Below are 19,095 nucleotides of genomic sequence, written 5' to 3'. Positions count from 1 at the left end.
TTTCAGTATACCGTGTCGAATTTTTTCCCTCCTTGCATAGGACCTCTACTGTGGCTAGCTGCGCTTATTGTGGCTAGCTGCACTCTGTATTTCCTATCCGTTCATCCACACGATGTGATCAATTAGGAATCGTGCTACCCTGCACACCGCAACATGCAGATCCCATCTAGCCTGCAACACCCATTACTCTGCTGTTCAAGTGATCCAGTCCGGTAAAATCTGATACGTAGAACCCCCACTAAGTATATTGTTCCTTGAGCCCTTATTATTGCAATCTTTCATAACTATCCTCTCTGTTTTTGGTTCTTCTTCCCCAAATATCTCACATATTTTGCCCATCATGCACCCAGACTCTCAGCTCAAAGCTGCAGTCACCAAGGGCTTCGACCCCAAGCTCTTGTACGATCCTAACCTGGATCATGTCGATGAACCAGTTCGATCTATCCTTGAGGTATATAGCAAGATCCCCGCGGACAAGATCTTAGAGCACGTTCGTCAACTGGTCAGTACCCCCAGTCCGAGGCCTTGTTTTCTGGGTGCAGGATACTGACGGTGATCAGAGAGATCGAGCATTCGCCATCGTACGTTCATTTTTATCATTTTGATTTATGATCAAGCTCACCGTGCCTAGTTCCCTTATGCCTGTGTCGGAAAGTTTTCCTTCCTCCAGCTCAGCATCGCATCTTCGCCTGTCTACCCCGAGATTCTCCGCCGGGTGAAAGCGGGAGACAAGTTATTGGACCTGGGGTGTGCTTTTGGGCAGGAACTTCGCCGCTTGGTGCGCTTTCGCTTCAGAACCTCCTTAGGGAAATCAGCTAAGAAATTTAGATCTATGACGGCGCACCATGTTCAAACCTTTATGGAACTGACCTCCGCCCTGAATTTCTTGAGCTTGGCTGTGACCTATTCCTTGACCATGACAAGATGAGCGAACAACTCATCGGCGCCGACATCCTGGACGAAAACTCTGATCTAGTGGGGCGACTAATGGGGCAGCTCGACATAGTGTACATCTCCTTGTTCCTTCATGTGTTTGACTGGGAGAAGCAGGTTGAGGTGGCTAAGCGAGTGCTTGACTTGCTTGCTGCGAAGCCAAATTCACTCATCGTCTGTCGCGTCATGGCATGTCGGGACCAAAGCCTGGTTAATTCCAACTTAGCTCGCATGCCATACTACTATCACGATTTGGCCAGCTGGACAAGTTTGTGGGAGAAAGTTCAGAGTGACACAGGCCTTCAACTTGATATGCAAAGCTGGGAGCAGCCGGATGAGCTGGCAGCAAAGCATCCCGTTGAGGGTGTCTATGTTCTTGGGTCCTCTATTAGAAGGATTTAACTACCCAGTTTGAAGATATTGACCAATGCATCCTTTGGTATTCAATGACATGGTTCAGTTCCTCAAACTACTTTGTACGCTCTATACAATATTGAAGAAACACATACGTACCTTGTACAGCACAATCCTACTAAGAAATTCACAAATGTGGGCTTACTAAAATGATGTGCGGTACAAATAGCGAAATGATCAGTCACACCTTATCTTTTCTCCACGAGTGCCGAGGCCGAAAGCCATAATCTCGTGAGCGAGAGCAAGTACCTGATAACATATCTGGCAAGGGCCCTGTCATGGCGGCCTGGCCGAAAAGCCCCCTAATGCATTGGCATTACTGGCAAAAAAAAGAAAGCAAAGCGGCGTGCATGCATGCATGTGCACTGCATTGGGGGATCTTATCCACCGGACTAGCACGACGGAGTACTATGACATAGTTCGCCATAGCCCTTGATGCATATGTTATGTACATTTCCGCACGTTATATATGATACATATCGTACTGAAGTCAACCCGCAGATGCATGTCGCGAGGAGACAAAAAAAAAAAAAAACAAGCAAGTGCAAAATAGAAATAAAATAAAATAAAACGATCAACAGTGGTATGCATAGAGCCAGAAGTTTAGATTTGAACTTTCGAGAGGTCATTCGTATCTATTGCCGTCATGATAACCCACCCCATTACCTAGTACCCACGGAGCCCCAGTGCTTCAATCTAGGAGCTCTATGAAAATACCTACCACAACGACCAAGTTATATTATTCTCATACCGATCCCCTCTTTGCTGAGCCACTTTTGTCAAACCCACGTTCAATCTAACGATATGAATTTCCTATTTGGCTCGCGACGGGCCCAACCGGCCACTGTGCCCTCAGACAAGATAGTCCTCCTTCGTTCCTGGGATACAGCCCTGTCCATGCGTGGAACAGTCCTAGACACTGCACTAATTTTCCATGACGTGTTGGATATCTTCAAGCTTCATACTGCTTTGGACCAGCTGTTTTCCATGGGAAATTGGAGCCAGCTGGGAGCTCGGCTACGCCTAAATGTACTTCACCCTGTCTAGTCTAGGAGTTCCTACATGACAAAATTATTCCTTCTCATCACTGATGTTTCTTAGGACAACAACGGTTTGGAGTACCACATCCCGCAATGCTACGATGATGCCCGCCCAGCCTTTATCTTCACCAATGTCAGACATGAGATGTCCATTTGCTCTCACCCATTGACATCGCAACTTCCAGAGGCTGTAGACAAGGCCAAGCTCTTTGTCTCCCCAGAACAGTTCACTCCGATTGTGCGAAGCAAGGCTACTCCCCAAAAGTTAGATGAATGGATTTATTCCGATAATCCGCAGCTTTTTATTCATGCTGTGACTTTCGATGATGCGACCATCCTGACTGTGACATTTCCACACACTCTGGCTGATGTCATGGGAATTGGCATCTTCATGAGCGCGTGGTCCGCCGTGGTTCGGGGCGATTTGGGTGCTGTGCCGACTCTGGAGGGCTTTGAATCAAATCCTCTGACAGAGCTTGGTAAGCGAACACCAGCAGAGAAATATGTATATTTCGACCGGGTGCTCAACAAAGGCCAATTGATCATGTTTGTTGCTCGGCGTCTGACCGATTCGCTTTGGTATCGCCAGGAGGAAAGACGCACAATTTTCCTCCCGGCCAGGTGCGTCAAGAAGATGCGCGAAAAGGCCGTTGAGGAGCTTGCAAGGTCCAGTGGCCATGATTGTGTGGATTCAAAGCCTTTTGTCAGCGAGAGCGATATCATACTGGCGTGGTGGACACGCACACTCTATATTGCACTCGGCCTGGTACCAAGCCAGCGGATTCTACTCAACAACGCGTTCAACCTGCGTACGTCGCTGCATGATTCTTTTGCATCGCCCGAAAATGCTTACTTGGGAAATTGTGTATGTATGTCACCTACCTTTTTGCAAGGGCATCACCTCCAAGATGAACCCTTGAGCAAAATCGCCCGGAGAATCCGGCAGTCAGTATCCCTGCAGCAGACTGCCGAACAGGTTGAGGCTGTTACGGCTCTATTGAAACAAACCATGGAGAAGTCAGGTTACCTTGCATTGATCGGTGAGCCGGGTATGCTGCTTCTCTCATCTTCGAATTGGCACAAAGCCGGAATGTACGGTTTAGACTTTTCTTCGGCAGTGACTACACCTGGCAAAGACCTGCACAATCGGACAAATGATCTTGGAAAGCCATCACATGTCAATGGAGTTCTACATTCGGATCTATCCTTCAGGAACACTTTCGCTGTTACGGGAAGGGATGCTGGTGGCAACTGGTGGCTCAATGGCGTTTTGCGGACTGATGCATGGGCGAAAGTAAAAGGTGAACTTGAAAAAATAGACGGTTGAGATCTGGTGAAATTCAATTGTTACCGGTTATGCCCGCACTCATAATTAAGTATCAATCTATACTGTTTCGTTTGTCGTAAGACAATGAAGGACGTTTGTATGATAGAAATTCGAATGAACACCAAGAGAACATATGTTTGTTTGTTTGTTCATCCTTTCATTGCTTTGTATCTCACGTATATATCTATATATATGGTCGCAACATTTGCGGTGACTACATCGATACCGCAAATAGCCATGCCACAAAGATCGGAATTTATTTCACATTTTGATAGCTTGTAATTGTCTGCTCAAGTTGTGCAAAATCATCGAGCATCACGGCTTCCAACGCTGACGCAAATCGAGAGACCCTGAAGTTGATCTTTATCATAGATCCAGGAGCCATTCCAGCTAAGCCATAACAGTTTCATCTTCCCCTCACGCGATAATTTATATTTTTACCCCTTGCCGGTTATACATGTGATAGCTAAGTAGGTTTAGCCCAGGAATCTTTTGTTCAGTCTTATATATAAGTTGAATACATCTCTATCGCTCTTATGCTAACCACATGAATACTTTGAGATGCTATTAGGAGAGCCCTGACCATAAGTCTCTGAGTCAAGTGTTTCTATATCCAGTTACCATGGAGAGGTAGGGGATATGCCTTGAAGGCTTGATGTAGCGCAGGAATGTCTAAAGATTGAAAGAGGCTTGTGAGTCCGCGGAGATTCACCGAGTGCCGATCGAAGATTATTTTCAAACGTCAAATATGGCGCCCCTAGGAACTACGTAAATTTCTGTTATGGTCTACTAGTGGGAAAATATGCTATAGTCATTCCCACATATACAGTGACTGGACAAAAGCTTTTGCACCTCCAGTCCCAGACCCCCTGATTATATAATATACTGCCAGTCAAACACCTGTGGATTCATATTAAGAAATCTTAGCATGGTGTAAACAAATACTGGCGGTGAGATAGGTGGGGCCCATAGGGTGCAAAAACTGATATCAGTCCACTGACTGTATCCCTATAAGAGAAAAGAAGTTGGGTACAGTCTTCATGTATGCTTTCCGAAATATAAAATAAAGCTAAATGCCGGTTTCATTTTGCCTATTATCGACTGGAAAACTCATATGAAAGGGCTGGTCATGGTCTATATCGTCATATGAGTAAGTGGTAAGTGTGAAAGTGGGCGCGGAGCTCTTTTCATAACACGACTGCTTTGGAAACACACTAACACGATTGGCTGATCAATGAAGACATCTTCTGTGCATGTAGCGGCAAGATTAACTTTGATTCATGGGACCCTACTCCCTTCCGTCAGTCAGTTCATGTTGAGGACCAGGGCCCTTGCCTCATTGCTTTGAATGCGCACTGTAGTATGGTACAGCGCTTAGATCGGGAATCGACCAAAGCTGACCTGCAGTCAGTATCTGGCAGTGTCTACGAATGAATCAAGACACTCCGCAATGAACAAAGCTGTGGCCAATATCATTCATGCCCGCTCCGGTTTGTCCACCAGTATGTAACGGGACGGCAAAGCTACTAGGATAATCGCTGAAGAGACGTCAGTATCTCCTGGGCATATACTGTATTATTTTTCTTGCTCTAGGTATCATCAAAACCTACGCTCCGTTTCGATGGTTACGTACTATTGGAGGCAGGATATTCTGAAAGATTGTGATTTGGTCGAACTCGACATGTCCTTTGTCCATCTTAACATTGTGCTTTTTTGGGTTTTGCCCAACTTTCTTCTGATTCATTGGTCAATTTGCACATGATTCCTGCATACTTGATTCTTCTTTTTGGGGGTTCAAGCTTCCACCATATATCTTGCATGTTTATAGCTACACTCAGCCCCACTATATCTTCTTTTCTTTTTTTCTCCCCCTTCTTTTTTCGATGCATTGGTTTTGACTTGGTGGCGGTGAGAACCACCAGATCTCAATTGGCGTAAGGAAGCCACGTCATGCATTCGCTGCATGGTCTCGACTGAGCTCGATCTTCGTCGCTAGATTAATAATAGGCGAAAGATGATTGTGCTGCGTACTTATCATGTGCTGCAACAGCTAATAGACCCACCTTTCAGCTCACCAAACACTAGATCTGCGTCATTCAATGAATCACATATTCGCGACATCACACTTCCAATCGGATCAGATATTGCAGTGCTCAAACTTCGCATGTTGGGATCTCGTACAATATTCCTACTCCGCCAAAGATGTGGGCTACCTGCTCATTTCATGGGATGCTTTTATGTTCTCCATGAAATCAAAGCTCTTTATCAGCTTTATTAACAATGTGAAGTATCGAACAATACCAGGGAGGTGTGATAATCTATGGATTTATCTCATGAATACGTCATTGTGTTCTCTTTCACACGCAGCCTGGGTGGAGGGGCAATATCAATTGGCAGTGAGACTTTCGATTTGCATTGCATGGTTGTACACCATCGCCGAAGAGAGCCACCTGCATTGCAGAATATGTTTAGACTATTTAAATGGATACCAAAGAGTAATGCGCCTACAGAGGTTGTTACGTGGACCCTGTAGACAGACATCACTATGGATGCCTAACCAAAGGGTGCTCTTACCTCTAGACTTTGCCCGATTTCCACGCATTAGCGGCTGTGTGGTGCTGGTGGAATTATATAAAGAATCAATCCCTTCCCCCACTAGAAACCCTTTTTTGGAAGAACTTCAAAGGAAAGTAATTGCTCAAGTCGTTTAAATGGCACCTCCTAACAAGAAAAACATCCAGGGAGACATCTGGTGAGCTGATACCCTACTCGACGTTCCAGTGAAGAACTTCATTCTAACAGAATCAGGCCCCGTCTGCCGAAGAAGCATGAGCTTTTTGTCTTCTTCCGTATCACTAACCCACAGCGTTTCAAGACACACCTGGCTGGCCTTGTTCCCTTGATCACGACTGCCCGTGATGCTGAGAGGTTCAGATCTGACATCTACAAGAAAAAGGCTGAAGGTACCCTCCAAGGACTTGTTCAACTCTCCGCCATCAATGTTGCTTTCTCTGCCAGGGGTCTAGCAAAAGTAAGTCATGGAACTAACCTGCGGTCATATGAGCCATGCTAAAATATGCCAGCTTGGGGCCGAGACATTCTCCGATGATATATTTAACAACGGCATGTGGGAGGATTTGACATACCCCATGGAGGGAGATGACAAGACAAAGCACAACGGTCTCGATGACCAGCATGATTGGTACCATCAGTTCACCCCACGTGGTGGACACATCGATGGCGTCTTCATTATCGCCGGTGATAGTGAAGCGACTTTGACTGAGACTTTTGATATGACCAAGAAAACTTTTGGAATTGGTCTTGAGGGCGAGCCACAAAATGGTCTTCCTATGCTCGACAAGCCAAGTATTCAACTCATCTTCCAGCAGCAAGGGCATGTCCTGGATGACGACAGAGAACAGTAAGACATTTGAGCTTTAACACATAGCTGATTCCTAGCTAATGTCTACGATTTAGCTTTGGATGGGTTGATGGGATCTCTCAGCCCGCTGTCATTGGTCTGGATACCGATAAAAAGGTCGAAGAAGCCCGAAATGGCTTAAAGCCAATCCAGGCTGGGTATGTTACTGGCCCTCTACACTAGATCTGGAATATAGTAGCTGACACCCTTGCTAGTACTATTCTTGTTGGAGGCGAAGGCGATGAAGGGAACCACCCAGCCTGGGCCAACGAGGGAAGCTTCATGGTATTCCGCACATATGAACAAAGAACACCCGAGTTCGTCGCGTAAGTGTCTCTGTTTGGTTCTGCTTTGCTGCAATATCATTAATAACCCTGTCAGATGGTGTGGGCGCAACACCAAGAGAATGGCTACTGAGGGCATGTCTGCACTAGCTTCGGCAGAGCTTCGCAAATTCTCTTCCCGTGTGGTTGGGCGATGGCCCAATGGTAAGATTTTCTTTCTGACCTATATTAATTTACTTGCAACATTTACTCACACAATATCTATAGGAGCTCCGCTTGAACTTTACCCAGACGAAGATCCCACACCTATGCGGATTGCCGATCCAATCGCGAACAAGCAGATGTTGTTCAAAGAGTGGAGAGAGCAGGGCTTAGACCCCGAAGTTGAGTATAAGAAGCTGGAAGAGAAAAACCACACGGACGCCTTCACTTACAACCCTGAGGACCAAACTAAATGTCCTTACGCCGCCCATATCCGGAAGTGTGGGCCTCGAGATGACTTCCCGAATTATGAGAAGCATCTGATGTTGCGACGGGGAATTCCCTACGGGCCCTTGACACTAAACAATGAGAAGGGCGGCGGTGTCTCACAACACGACCGTGGCCTCCTGTTCGTTTCTTACCAAAGCAGCATTACCAATGGATTCCGATTTGTCCAGAAAGGTATGTACTTTAGTCACATTGCAAACAATGTTGATAATTAACAAATCTACAGTCTGGGCGAACGAAGAGGCCAAACCCGTTGATTTCACCTCCAAGCTGGGAAATGCTGGACCCCAGGGTATCGACGCCATCATCGGACAATTGCCTCCCGATTACCGCCAGGAGGAGGATGTTACAAAATACGAAGACCCAGCTCCTGTTGTAAACCTTCCCGATGTTCAGAAGCCTGTGCCTCCCTGCAACAAGCACTTTATTCCCATCGAGCGCTGGGTTATCCCTCGGGGTGGTGAGTACTTCTTCGCTCCTTCCATTTCCGGGATGAAGGACACCCTTTGCAAGTAAGCAGTGAGCTTATGGCGTCACACATTTATCAACTGATGGTTCTATGCTTTGGCTTGTTTCGTCTTTATCTTTTGTTGGTAGATAGTTTGGGGCCTTGAGCCTTTCCAGGTAGTAGCAAACATGGATTACGTCTTCGACTCTCCAATCCCAATGCTTAGACGCGAAACATACTAGGATCCATCATTTTTGACTTGAGGTTTTTGTCAGCTGCGGCTGGCTATATATGACTTATGTTATATATCAATTTCGGCCATATATTTTTCTGCGAATCTAATACACTCGACTTGACCTGAAGTTCTTGAAACACACAAAAATATTGATCAAGGGGCCATTAGTAGACTTCCGCAAAGCCCACAAATGGGCCCGGACCTCTATCACACACAATCGTAGCTAATAAAATGAAAAGCTTCATTGTGTGAACCTTGTACGGCAATATTACTACTACGATTACTACTCTACTTAACAGAATAAGCCGGCTACTTTCACAGATGGCGACGAACTCCTTCGTCTTCACGTTAGTACGAGCGCACAATTTAGGTATTGTTTTATTTATCAGAAATACTAACAAATTTAAGATCATTATATCGACATCCTTCGGCAATCCATACAATGTCAAGGTGACTTTGGAATTGTTACGAGGAGCTGGCTCAAAGGTCGGGGGTTTAGCTTTCCTGATTTCAGTGTATGGCACAAATGCCGAAAGATAGAACTCATCTTGAAATACTCTGATACACATGAAATCAACAGCGAGCCATCTAAGCCGTTTGATGTAGTGGAGTTGATGTCACCGCCCTATACAAATGCAACGGTTAGTGAAATATGCCCTTGAAACTGATATTATTGTGGAAAGAATATTATCTTCGTGGTTTATCCTACAGTTATAGGCTCATGAATTATTAGATATGTCGTTTCTTGGAAAATAGTGCAAGACAGATAACCAAGAGGGTCAAGTTGATTCTCAGCAGAATAGAGACGACACACGAGATAATGCTCTCAGGATCACAACGTGTTGTAATTCAGAGGAATGATTGATAGTTCTGTTATTTCTGAGGGAGCATAAGAGAGTATATACAACGTGTCATCCTAGTTGATTTCCAACAATACTAATGGAGCTTTCTACTTTAAGTTAGTCTAAAGACAATTGTCTGAATCTATCAATTGAAAAACTAAATGGCTTTTGTGGGTTAGATACTCGACTTCAATTGTTCATGCCATAAAAAGAGAGCCATTCAGCAATGATAGAGAATTTCCTATATAATTTCTATATTTGTATAATCCTTGCTTCGGATTCTACTAACAAATGTCGAGTTCAACGGCATATAAGGGGAGGTTTTACATTGTTCAAGTCACTTTTAGAACCTACATGGTTTACCAGGTTCTTCAAATTCGCCAAGAATCCGAGATCATTATCACACGAGGAGATAATCGTACAATATTTGTTGTTCCAACTGCAAAAGTTCTAGTTGTGGGATTGAAGAAACAACATGCATAATGGCGCCAGGTATGTTTTAAAAATGTGTTAATCTGACCAGAATACTTAGCCACTTCTATTGCATGCTTTGATTACACCATATGTTATAACAGATCTTTGTATGTTTTCGATGGCGCATTTGACTGCCAGTCTATTCTGCATCAGAGTCAAAGTCAGGCTCAATAACGGGGAATGTTAAAAGCGCAGCGATGCCACCCAACCCCTCGAGACGCTTTCCACTTTCATGGTCAGAGCTGAGAATCCGCACCTCACCACCCTCAACATCGCGGACGCGGTCCACAAGACCCACCCAGCGTTTACGCTCAGCGACATCCTGTGATCGAAACAAGCGATTCGAAACAATAAGTACGCCGCCACCTCGGCCGACAGCACCTTGTTCAACCGCGTACTCAACCTCGCGGGGACCATATGTTGCTTTGTTGGTCTCCTTGCGCAGTTGTTCTTGGAAGTGGTCCATCAATTTGGTCTCACGGGCATACTTAGTATCAGCCAGGATGGTCTTAACCGCGGGCGACTGCAGAACCTCTGATAGTGAATTTGTGTATCCCGATGCGGAGTGCACAACCACGAGACTGGGAAGAAGTCGCTTGAGTCCGGGAGTCGTTGTTGATGCCTCGGATTGGATGTATTTCTGGAAGCCAGCGGCGACAAACCCGGGTGAGGCGAGAAGCACGGGCCGTACGGCTTCGTTGTTGGCGCCTGAAGTAAGACTGGTATTGAACTCCATTTGTCGAAGGAGCGTATCGAGTGTAACTTTGAAAAACTTGTTCATTCCCTGGTAAGTAGCGTAAGTTTTGAGCCCCGTCAAAAGACACAGTGAAACAACATATACTCACTTTATCATGATCCCCTCCTCCCTGCCGTTTCCGCGGCACGGACATCTCGATCTTTTGCTTCAATATTGTCTGGAATTGGCCAATAAAGCAGATATGAGCCAGTCCTTCTTGCATCACTACCGCGACAGCCTCTGCACGGCGTTTACCACCCTCATCGACAGCGTCTCTGAGTGACTCAATTGCAATACTGTCCCACCCGACACCTTCTCCATCTGCCCCAACCTCTTTCTCTAACGTGAAATTGCGATTCAGCTCTAGATCGAGGGTATGGAACTGTCCAATTTTCGTGTGTGGTGTTTCGTTGGTAATTTGTCCTGATACATGGAGCTGAGAGCTCTGCGGATCAAAGTCGAGATTCTTCACGCGAATTAGGAGGTTCAGATGAACCCGCGCGGAGCTCGTGGACCCGGTATCCTGAACTGTGGTAACTCGACGAATTGCGCTGGCTCGGAGGAGATCGCCTGGTCGGATCAGGTTGTATGCGTGCCACTAGATTCGTCGAATCGTATATTAGATGACTGCGGGGGGGGGCTGAAACGGAAAGTGAGGGCTTCAATACCATGTCTTCTGGCTCGACAGGACATAATGTCACCGCCCCAGAGCCATCATGCTCAATTTTGTTCTTAATGCAGCGCATTCCTGCGGTGATATTGTACGTTTATAGACCGAGGGGTTGGAAAGGTAAAATGCGACGAGGGCGGGTTGGATCTTGTTATTGCGATGTCGTCATATGTTGACACAAAAATGCGCAAATTGGAGGGATAAAGGGGTCTGTAGAAACAGATCAAACCCTGCAGAGCTTTGGAATGCTCCTGTAAAAAAGGATATTCAAGAAAACCAACCTAATATGAGAGCATATTGACAGTGTTGAACTTGCCAAACTCAACCCCACCACAGAATCTGCCGTTTATTACCGCCTGCCGTCCTGTAAGAATAGCACTTGCTCTACTGATGCAGTTATTCTAGAAGATTGATTTTAGTTTTCGATGGGTTGATAGAAAATATGAAATTGATGAATACTCTAAGCTTCCAAAACAGATATCAAGTATGAATATCACCCTGCGCTCCACTTGAGCAGTGCCATATAACCTATCGATAAGACCAAGCCCTAATCAGATCAGATTGGGGCAATGGACTCGGGATGATTTCCAAGGTTATTGGAAAGTCGAATCCGATCTGGCAGTTCGCTAGTCCGGCAAGTTACTCATATGGGCCCCACGTCGTGTTGATCAGCCATTGATATGCTGCATCTAGTCCCCGATACCGTATATCCCCACTTAGATGGCGTCAAGCTCTAAGAAGCGGAAATGACTGGACCGAGGTGGTCCGTGGATGTCGAAACCTTTATCTATTAAAGTAGCACCCCCCGCCTTCTTCTACCTTTCAACCACCAAAACATTCATCATGGCCTCCCTTTCGCTGCAGTCTACCTATAAATTGGTCTCGGGCTATGAGATCCCCGTCGTTGGATTCGGAGTGAGTATATTGGCCCTTGGAGTTGTGACATGACTGACACTTATCCTGGGAATTAGGTTTACCAAACGTATGACCATATAAAAACCCCGCCACAGATTATATTAACTCATTCTTGAACAGTCCCTCCGATGTCACCGAGAAAGTGACCCGCAAGGCCATTGAGCTGGGATACCGTCATGTAAGCAGCTACACAACCCGGGCAGCGAGAGTACCCAGATTTGACCATCTTGTTACAGGTCGACAGCGCCAAAGTGTACGGAAATGAACTGGAAAGTGCCGCTGCCATCCGCGGGTCTGGCGTTGATCGCTCTAAGATCTTCTATACGAGCAAGGTGCCGTCGAAATGCATGGGATATGAGAAGGCAAAGAAGGCCATCGAGGAAAGCATCGCTGCGGCAAACCTTGGCTACATTGACCTGTAGGGACCTCCTTGTTCCCTGGAAACCAAAGCAGATTAGCGAACTAACACTGCGGCCATCAGTATGTTGATTCACGCACCCTATGGCGGTAAGGAGGAACGCCTGGGCACATGGCGCGCACTCGTGGAGGCCCAAAAGGCAGGCCACGTCCGCTCGTTAGGTGTGTCCAACTTTGCTATCCAGCACCTCGAGGAGCTGGAGGAGTACATCAAGAGCGGAGCGGGTGGACAAATCACTGTCGGCCAGTACGAAATCCACCCGTGGTGCCCGCGCGACGATATTGCGGAGTGGCTGCAGAAGCGCAACATCGTTGTTGAAGCATACTCTCCCCTCGTGCAAGCGACTCGCATGAAGGAGCCGGTTCTGCAGAATCTGGCTAAGAAGCACGGTAAGACCGAAGCTCAGATTTTGATCCGCTGGAGTTTGCAGAAGGTATGTGTACATGACTCTCTTTGTGTGCCCGACAGTGGATAATTAACCTCGTTTTTATTAGGGATACGTGCCCCTGCCCAAGTCTGTGACCGAGTCTCGCATTCTAGAGAACTCGCAGGTCTTTGACTTCACACTGTCGGATGAGGACATGGCCAGCCTGAAGCTTAACGCGTACGAGCCCGTGTGCTGGGATCCCGTCCGTGACTGCAAGATCTAAATGACGTCATTAAATTAGTAAAAGCCTAGCGTTTGAATTGAATTAAAGAATCAAATTCCAAGCATCCAAATATACACCGAATAGAGACCAATAACCTTAGAATAGACCCTTGAAAGAGTTCAGCCCAATTTGGTAATTTGTTGACCTTTCGCGGTCGGCACAACGTATCACCGCCAACCAAAAAACAACATCGACACTTCCAACATTTTCTGGTACAACTCGCTACAGCTCTCCATCCCCATGATCGTACAAGCAGCAGGCAGTCGCTGCCATCGTTGCCCCCACTATGCCGGATGAGCCGCCGCGTCGCATCATCTTGGAGAAATCCAAGACCGTTAAACGCCGGTACCAGCGCAGCAACCAACGATTCCAGTTCACCGCATCCCAGATCGCGCGACTAGATCGCGAGGAGGAGCGAGAAAACAGAGCGAAGAATTTACGCGAGAAGGAAAAGAAACGCATCGCCAACAAGAAACGGAAAGCCGAGCAAGAGGCGCAAGCCCGTGAGGAGCGGAAGCGTCGTGGCATCCCGGATCCCCATGCAGCCCGCGTCCCGTCGAGTCAGCCGCTGCTGTCAATGTTCCTAGGAGCAGGGAAGCTACAGTCACCCGCTGCACCGGAACCTGCGCCTACAGTTACAGAGATCGAATCGCATGATAATAATTCGGGGAGCGTGGGTGGAGATACGGAAGCTGATACGGAAGCTGATTCGGATGCCTTTGACGACTTGGATGAGGTATTGAAAAATGACCTATCTGAGCTTCAAGATGGAGGCGTCCCGAAAGAGCTTGAAGGTCAAGATATCGATACCGCTACTCGGGCTTCATTCAAGGATGAGGATGAGTTCTCGGACTGTTCGGCGTTCGAGGACGAAGAGGTTATGAAAAAAGCCGAAATGGCTGCTACCACGCGAGCGACTGACGAAGAAACGAAGAACCCCTCTATACCCAAGGAATCATCCTACCTACGACCTCCCCCGGCTGTTCTCACGCTAGGATCCTCTTTCGGGGAGTCTTTCCAGTACGACCCCGCCGATTTCCTTGAAGCCGAAGCGGCTATCATCAAACAAACGAGTAGTCATGCAACGGGGGACGAGTCTCCACCCAAAGAAATCTCCCTTTTACAATATCCTGTGTCTGATCGACCGTGCAGTAGACCCACATTGGCGTCTTCTTTTGGAGATTCCTTTCGAGACGAGACTGCGGAATGGATTGAAGAAGCATTTGCACACGGAAGCGGCGACCCTTTTGATGAACTTGATAACAAGCTCTCTTAATGATTTCATCTGAATTTGATAAATCGCCCCGGCAGTAATTTGTCGCAGATCTTGCTTCGGAGTACGATATACATCGTACATTGTCCAGCTTGAAGTCTTGGCGTTCGATCGGGTCCGGACCGACAGTCGGATATCCCCAGTTCGGATGCACAAAGGCCTTTCGGTTCGGGAGGACTCAAATATTTTTTGGAGTAGAAGCTAAGAGATAAATTATTCCGACGGAATGACCAGAAATGGTCAGGAGGATTGTGTACATTATTAATATTATTGTAGTATGTTATCGGGAATGACGTTACACTTATCATTTGTATAGATCTCCAGGGCTGCCCGCTTCTCTATTCTCTATTCCTCACTACTCTTATTTCTTATACTTTGTCGGCTTGAATCCATTAACCCCCAACAATGCCGTTCGTCCAAGCAAACAGTCACCGTCTCTACTATGCTGACTCCCACCCCGCTGGCCCTCCGACCCCAACCGGCCTGACCTTCATCTTCATCCACGGCCTGGGCTCTTCACAAAACTACTACTATCCAGTAATCCCGCACCTCACAAAACTCCACCGCTGCATTACAATTGATACATACGGCGCCGCCCGCTCCCCGTACACCAATGACACAATCACGATCCCCGGTATCGCAGAGGATGTCATCGGTGTGCTAGACACGCTGCGAGTCCACAAGGCCGTCGTAGTTGGCCATTCAATGGGCGGGCTCGTGGTGACAGAGCTGGGTGCGCGGCATCCCAGTCGCATACAGGGCGTTGTGGCTATTGGGCCGACGCACCCGTCGGATACCTTGGTGACGGTCATGAATAAGAGATCGGAGGCTGTCCTTGAGTGTAAGTTTTTTTCCCCATTCGACTCCACCTGTTTCTGTGTTTCTATTTTATTGTGTCTTGAAATTTCCATACAAATGTGCTAAATTGTTTGCAGCTGGAATCGAGCCAATGGCAAATACAATCCCCTTTGGAGCTGTCGGCTCGCGCAGTTCCCCGCTTCAAAAGGCTTTCATCCGGGAGTTAATTCTGGGCCAGGATCCTAAGGGCTATGCCGCGCTGTGCCGCGCTATTGCGACCGCGAAGCCGGCAGACTATGCTGCTGTCAAGGCGCCTTTCCTGCTTATTGCGGGCGAGGAGGATAAGTCTGCTTCTATGGAGGGGTGCCAGCATATTTTTGATCATGTCTCGAGTAAACAGAAGTCTCTCGAGGTATTGAAGGGGGTTGGGCATTGGCATTGTATTGAGGCTGCTGATGAGGTGGGTGGGTTAATTGCTAAGTTCGCGAATGTTGCGAATGCTTGAAAGAGCCTCTATTTAGAATGGAATGACGAATATGCCAGTAAATATGTTTTATGCTTAATATGTACAATGTCGCTATCGTCAAATACGTCAAAGGATAAATCACAAAAATGCTACTTTAGTGCCGCAGCTAGCTCATGCGCCATCGGTACCGGTCTCGAACTTCACCAACTTGACATCGTAATTGAGCTCAATGGCAGCCTGGGGATCATTCTCGCGCGGCACGAAGTCCACAACAAGTGAATCCTTGACAGCAAACACCGAGTCATTGTCAAGGTATTTATCCTTGCGGTCGAAGATCTGCGTTGTCAAAGGGCGGTAGTCATCATAGGTAGCCTGGGCAAGATATCAGCTTCTGTCTCAACCCGATATCGAAAATTCCACGTTAAAACTTACAATAATGTGAATGTGAGCAGGGCGGAAAGGATGACGATCCATCAGCTCAAGAAGCTTGCCAGCAGGACCATCGTTAGGAACGGGGTACGGCGTCGGACGCAGGCAGTAAAACGAGTACTTGCCCTCCTCATCCGTCTTGAACTTGCCGCGCAGGTTGAACTCAACCTGCTCGGGATCCTGCTGCTCATACAACCCGTTCGTGGAAGCCTGCCACACCTCGACCGTCGCACCGACAAGAGGTTGCTTGGTCTGGAAATCCATGACGCGACCGTGCATGAAGGTCATCTCAGCATCAGCAGGTTTCGTCTTGACGATGTCCTCGCCGTTCTCACGATACGGAGTATCGGCGCGGAAGAACGGGCCCAGGATGGCCGTGGCTGTGGGCGCATCCTGCGCTTCTTCAGCGAGAGTGAAGGTGATTTCGTCGACGAGGCTGTTGTGCATCAAACATACGTTAGCTGCTGAATTCCACTCCCCCGCGAACAAGAGTTCGGCTTACGATTCCAACCCCAGTACATCGCACACCAGTTGACCCTCGTTCCGCTTATCGTCGCTCATCCGTCCCGCCCAATTGAGCATCTGCACGCCGGCCATCCACTCGTCGACAGTGAGCTCCTCCTCGCGCGCATAGTCATGCATGTGTCTGATTAGACCAGCCATAAGCTTCCGCATGCGCGGGGTGGTCTTAGGACCCATCGCGTTGATGACATTGTCCGTGAAGGTGGGATTGAAGCGGTGCGTCGCCATTGCACGTAAATCAGCTTATTGCGGTGTGATACGAATGCGAGTCAAAAATACAAAAAGGAGAGGACGTTTTAAAAGAAGAGGATGCGATTATTGAAAATCTTCGAGACTGTTATATACGATCCGACGGGAGCAGTGATCCAAATCCCCAAAATATGACGCTTATTCAAGGCTGACCCCGCAAATCCATACCAATGGCATTTGTATTTGGCGTCGGATGTGCAGAAGCAGAGTGACAAGTCGGTTGGGAAGTTCGGATGTTGCGCTTCCGACTTCCCCGCAGTCGGATAGGGCATTGTTTAGGTCTGAATTCGGATATATGGGGAAATGCCTGTGAATCTCATACATTTCCACTTTATATGAGTTAAGAGTGTTACCTCAAGGTCAAGCTTAAAAACTCTTAACACCTTATGTATAAGCTACATTTTATATGACTTTAGTCGTCGGGATTAGTGCTATAGTAAGATAGCACGCTGGATATAGTCTAGGGCCCTTTAGCTCGGTAGGACTGTATCACCTCAGCCCTATAACTAGCCCTTCAGCGGGCTGGAGGCTTCGGGGTTACCTGGGGTTAAGTCCGAAGTGGGGGCAAGGATGGAAATGATTCCATACTGAATATGTAGATCATTGGAAGGAGAATTGTATTTCCCGTCTGTGTCGGACTGAACAGAAAGCCCGGCTGGATATAACAATCCCTATAGTTGGAGTGTTATATCTCCATCCATCAATCCAACCCCTCATCGCCGGGCCTTGGGATTCCCTTTCTTCGTGAGATTATCCGGAAGTTCCTGCAGAACCTCCCCGTTCTCCCAGAGCTTACCTAGTCCAGCCTTGCGCTCGACTACCACATCGAAAAAATCCAGCGAGACGAACTTCTGCTCCTCGCCCTTCTCAGCCTGCCCACTCTTCGCAACGGGTATGCCCTCACTAAGAATGACCCCGTTCTCACTACGCCAGAACGGTACCCCTGCTTCCAGCGCTTTGCGCACATCAATATAAATCAAAACCTGCGCATCGCGACGCATGCCCGAGATGACACCGGGATCGTTGGGCTTGGATTTACCCTGTGCGGCATCATCAGTGGGAACAGCAAGCACCGATTCTAATGATGGGCCAGTAGCAAAGTGGATGTGGTTCCGTCCCATACAGCGTAGTCCACCGGATTGTAGAATCGCAGGCCAAGTCGCGTGGAACGTCCCGTGGACGACGGTATCGGGTAGTTTCGATTCATCGGACAGAGAAAGCGGCTCGAGGAAGGAGGCAGCATCGACAGTCTTGATGCTGTGGCCTTGTGTCGCACGAATTAAAAAGTTCGCCGGGTCGGTGTCTTTCACGGATAATGCTTGGTCGGTGGCTGTTTGTTGAGCTTCGCTCGTGGCGGGTCCGGACTCCAGGACCGATGACGCGGGCTGGTCTTCACCCACGATGGTGCTGCCGTCGTGCTCTGCATTGGGGGATGCCACTGGTGTTGTTGTTGCTTGGGTTGTGGATTTGGTGGGTTGTGCGGATGGAATATGAAGGAGGGCGAAGCGCTTTTTATCGGACGAGTCGACGGCGTGTAGAATCTCGGGGAAGGTGACTTTGAGGGATTTGAGTTTCCTCCAATTTAACTAGGCATAGTCAGTATGGCGCAGGCTATTGAGAACAATACGGCTGCATACCACGTCTGGCACGCTCGCATAACCCTGCGCGTTCATCTTCAGCCCTTCCTTCTCCGCGGCATGTCGCAGAAGCAAGCTTAATGCTTTGGAGACTTGGACATCACGGCTTTGGCCTTGGCCATGTCCACGTTCCCGTTTATCCTTGTTGTCTTTCGGGGGAGCCATATTAACGTATTGAGCTTGAGCAAAAATGTGGGAGTTGTGGAAATAATATTTTGGTGGGGCAATTATAAGCTTAGAGTTGATGCGGCTCTACAACATACAAAATGACTCAAAGCTAGTACATCCGTTGAGAAACAAAAGCAAATATAGGATACTACGCAAATGTCAAAGGAATCAAATTCTTTTTAATCATTATTCTCACATAAATCGACTCATTGGGTATAGAATATCGCAGAAAGACAGGCTATGGATCTAGCCCATGG

General features: G+C 47.5%; 9 protein-coding genes across 9 annotated transcripts; 6 read left to right on the top strand and 3 right to left on the bottom strand.

The window, feature by feature from the left end:
* Positions 1–340: 340 nt before the first annotated feature.
* N7517_003027 (uncharacterized protein) lies at positions 341–1,335 on the top strand (the record flags this gene model as incomplete). Its single annotated transcript, XM_056720757.1, has 4 exons — positions 341–502; positions 561–581; positions 632–778; positions 829–1,335. 4 exons carry the CDS (start codon positions 341–343, stop codon positions 1,333–1,335), a joined length of 837 nt encoding a protein of 278 aa, XP_056584892.1.
* Positions 1,336–2,151: 816 nt separating this feature from the next.
* N7517_003026 (uncharacterized protein) lies at positions 2,152–3,714 on the top strand (the record flags this gene model as incomplete). Its single annotated transcript, XM_056720756.1, has 2 exons — positions 2,152–2,376; positions 2,449–3,714. 2 exons carry the CDS (start codon positions 2,152–2,154, stop codon positions 3,712–3,714), a joined length of 1,491 nt encoding a protein of 496 aa, XP_056584891.1.
* A 2,711-nt stretch (positions 3,715–6,425) lies between these two features.
* N7517_003025 (Dyp-type peroxidase) lies at positions 6,426–8,424 on the top strand (the record flags this gene model as incomplete). Its single annotated transcript, XM_056720755.1, has 8 exons — positions 6,426–6,466; positions 6,523–6,745; positions 6,798–7,135; positions 7,192–7,293; positions 7,351–7,461; positions 7,517–7,623; positions 7,687–8,082; positions 8,135–8,424. The coding sequence occupies 8 exons, from the start codon at positions 6,426–6,428 to the stop codon at positions 8,422–8,424; spliced, it is 1,608 nt and encodes a 535-aa protein (XP_056584890.1).
* Positions 8,425–10,046: 1,622 nt separating this feature from the next.
* On the bottom strand, positions 10,047–11,389 carry N7517_003024 (putative translation factor pelota; the record flags this gene model as incomplete). The annotated part of the gene is made up of 3 exons (XM_056720754.1): positions 10,047–10,691; positions 10,753–11,241; positions 11,312–11,389. The coding sequence occupies 3 exons, from the start codon at positions 11,387–11,389 to the stop codon at positions 10,047–10,049; spliced, it is 1,212 nt and encodes a 403-aa protein (XP_056584889.1).
* Positions 11,390–12,156: 767 nt separating this feature from the next.
* N7517_003023 (aldo/keto reductase family protein) lies at positions 12,157–13,296 on the top strand (the record flags this gene model as incomplete). Its single annotated transcript, XM_056720753.1, has 6 exons — positions 12,157–12,228; positions 12,285–12,295; positions 12,349–12,406; positions 12,465–12,646; positions 12,710–13,079; positions 13,141–13,296. 6 exons carry the CDS (start codon positions 12,157–12,159, stop codon positions 13,294–13,296), a joined length of 849 nt encoding a protein of 282 aa, XP_056584888.1.
* Positions 13,297–13,582: 286 nt separating this feature from the next.
* Positions 13,583–14,572, top strand: N7517_003022 (uncharacterized protein; the record flags this gene model as incomplete). The annotated part of the gene is made up of 1 exon (XM_056720752.1): positions 13,583–14,572. One exon carries the CDS (start codon positions 13,583–13,585, stop codon positions 14,570–14,572), a length of 990 nt encoding a protein of 329 aa, XP_056584887.1.
* A 402-nt stretch (positions 14,573–14,974) lies between these two features.
* On the top strand, positions 14,975–15,872 carry N7517_003021 (alpha/beta fold hydrolase; the record flags this gene model as incomplete). Its single annotated transcript, XM_056720751.1, has 2 exons — positions 14,975–15,410; positions 15,505–15,872. 2 exons carry the CDS (start codon positions 14,975–14,977, stop codon positions 15,870–15,872), a joined length of 804 nt encoding a protein of 267 aa, XP_056584886.1.
* A 132-nt stretch (positions 15,873–16,004) lies between these two features.
* On the bottom strand, positions 16,005–17,012 carry N7517_003020 (intradiol ring-cleavage dioxygenase; the record flags this gene model as incomplete). The annotated part of the gene is made up of 3 exons (XM_056720750.1): positions 16,005–16,205; positions 16,266–16,698; positions 16,765–17,012. The coding sequence occupies 3 exons, from the start codon at positions 17,010–17,012 to the stop codon at positions 16,005–16,007; spliced, it is 882 nt and encodes a 293-aa protein (XP_056584885.1).
* A 734-nt stretch (positions 17,013–17,746) lies between these two features.
* N7517_003019 (tRNA 2'-phosphotransferase) lies at positions 17,747–18,835 on the bottom strand (the record flags this gene model as incomplete). Its single annotated transcript, XM_056720749.1, has 2 exons — positions 17,747–18,619; positions 18,671–18,835. 2 exons carry the CDS (start codon positions 18,833–18,835, stop codon positions 17,747–17,749), a joined length of 1,038 nt encoding a protein of 345 aa, XP_056584884.1.
* Between the last annotated feature and the right edge of the window lie 260 nt (positions 18,836–19,095).

The sequence above is a fragment of the Penicillium concentricum genome (genome assembly GCF_028827145.1).
Source record: "Penicillium concentricum strain IBT 3081 chromosome Unknown utg000001l_segment0_segment0, whole genome shotgun sequence".
In the NCBI taxonomy this organism is placed as follows: domain Eukaryota; kingdom Fungi; phylum Ascomycota; class Eurotiomycetes; order Eurotiales; family Aspergillaceae; genus Penicillium; species Penicillium concentricum.
The sequence above is the reverse complement of the archived record's forward strand: the minus strand, read 5'-3'. Positions and strand labels throughout refer to the sequence as shown.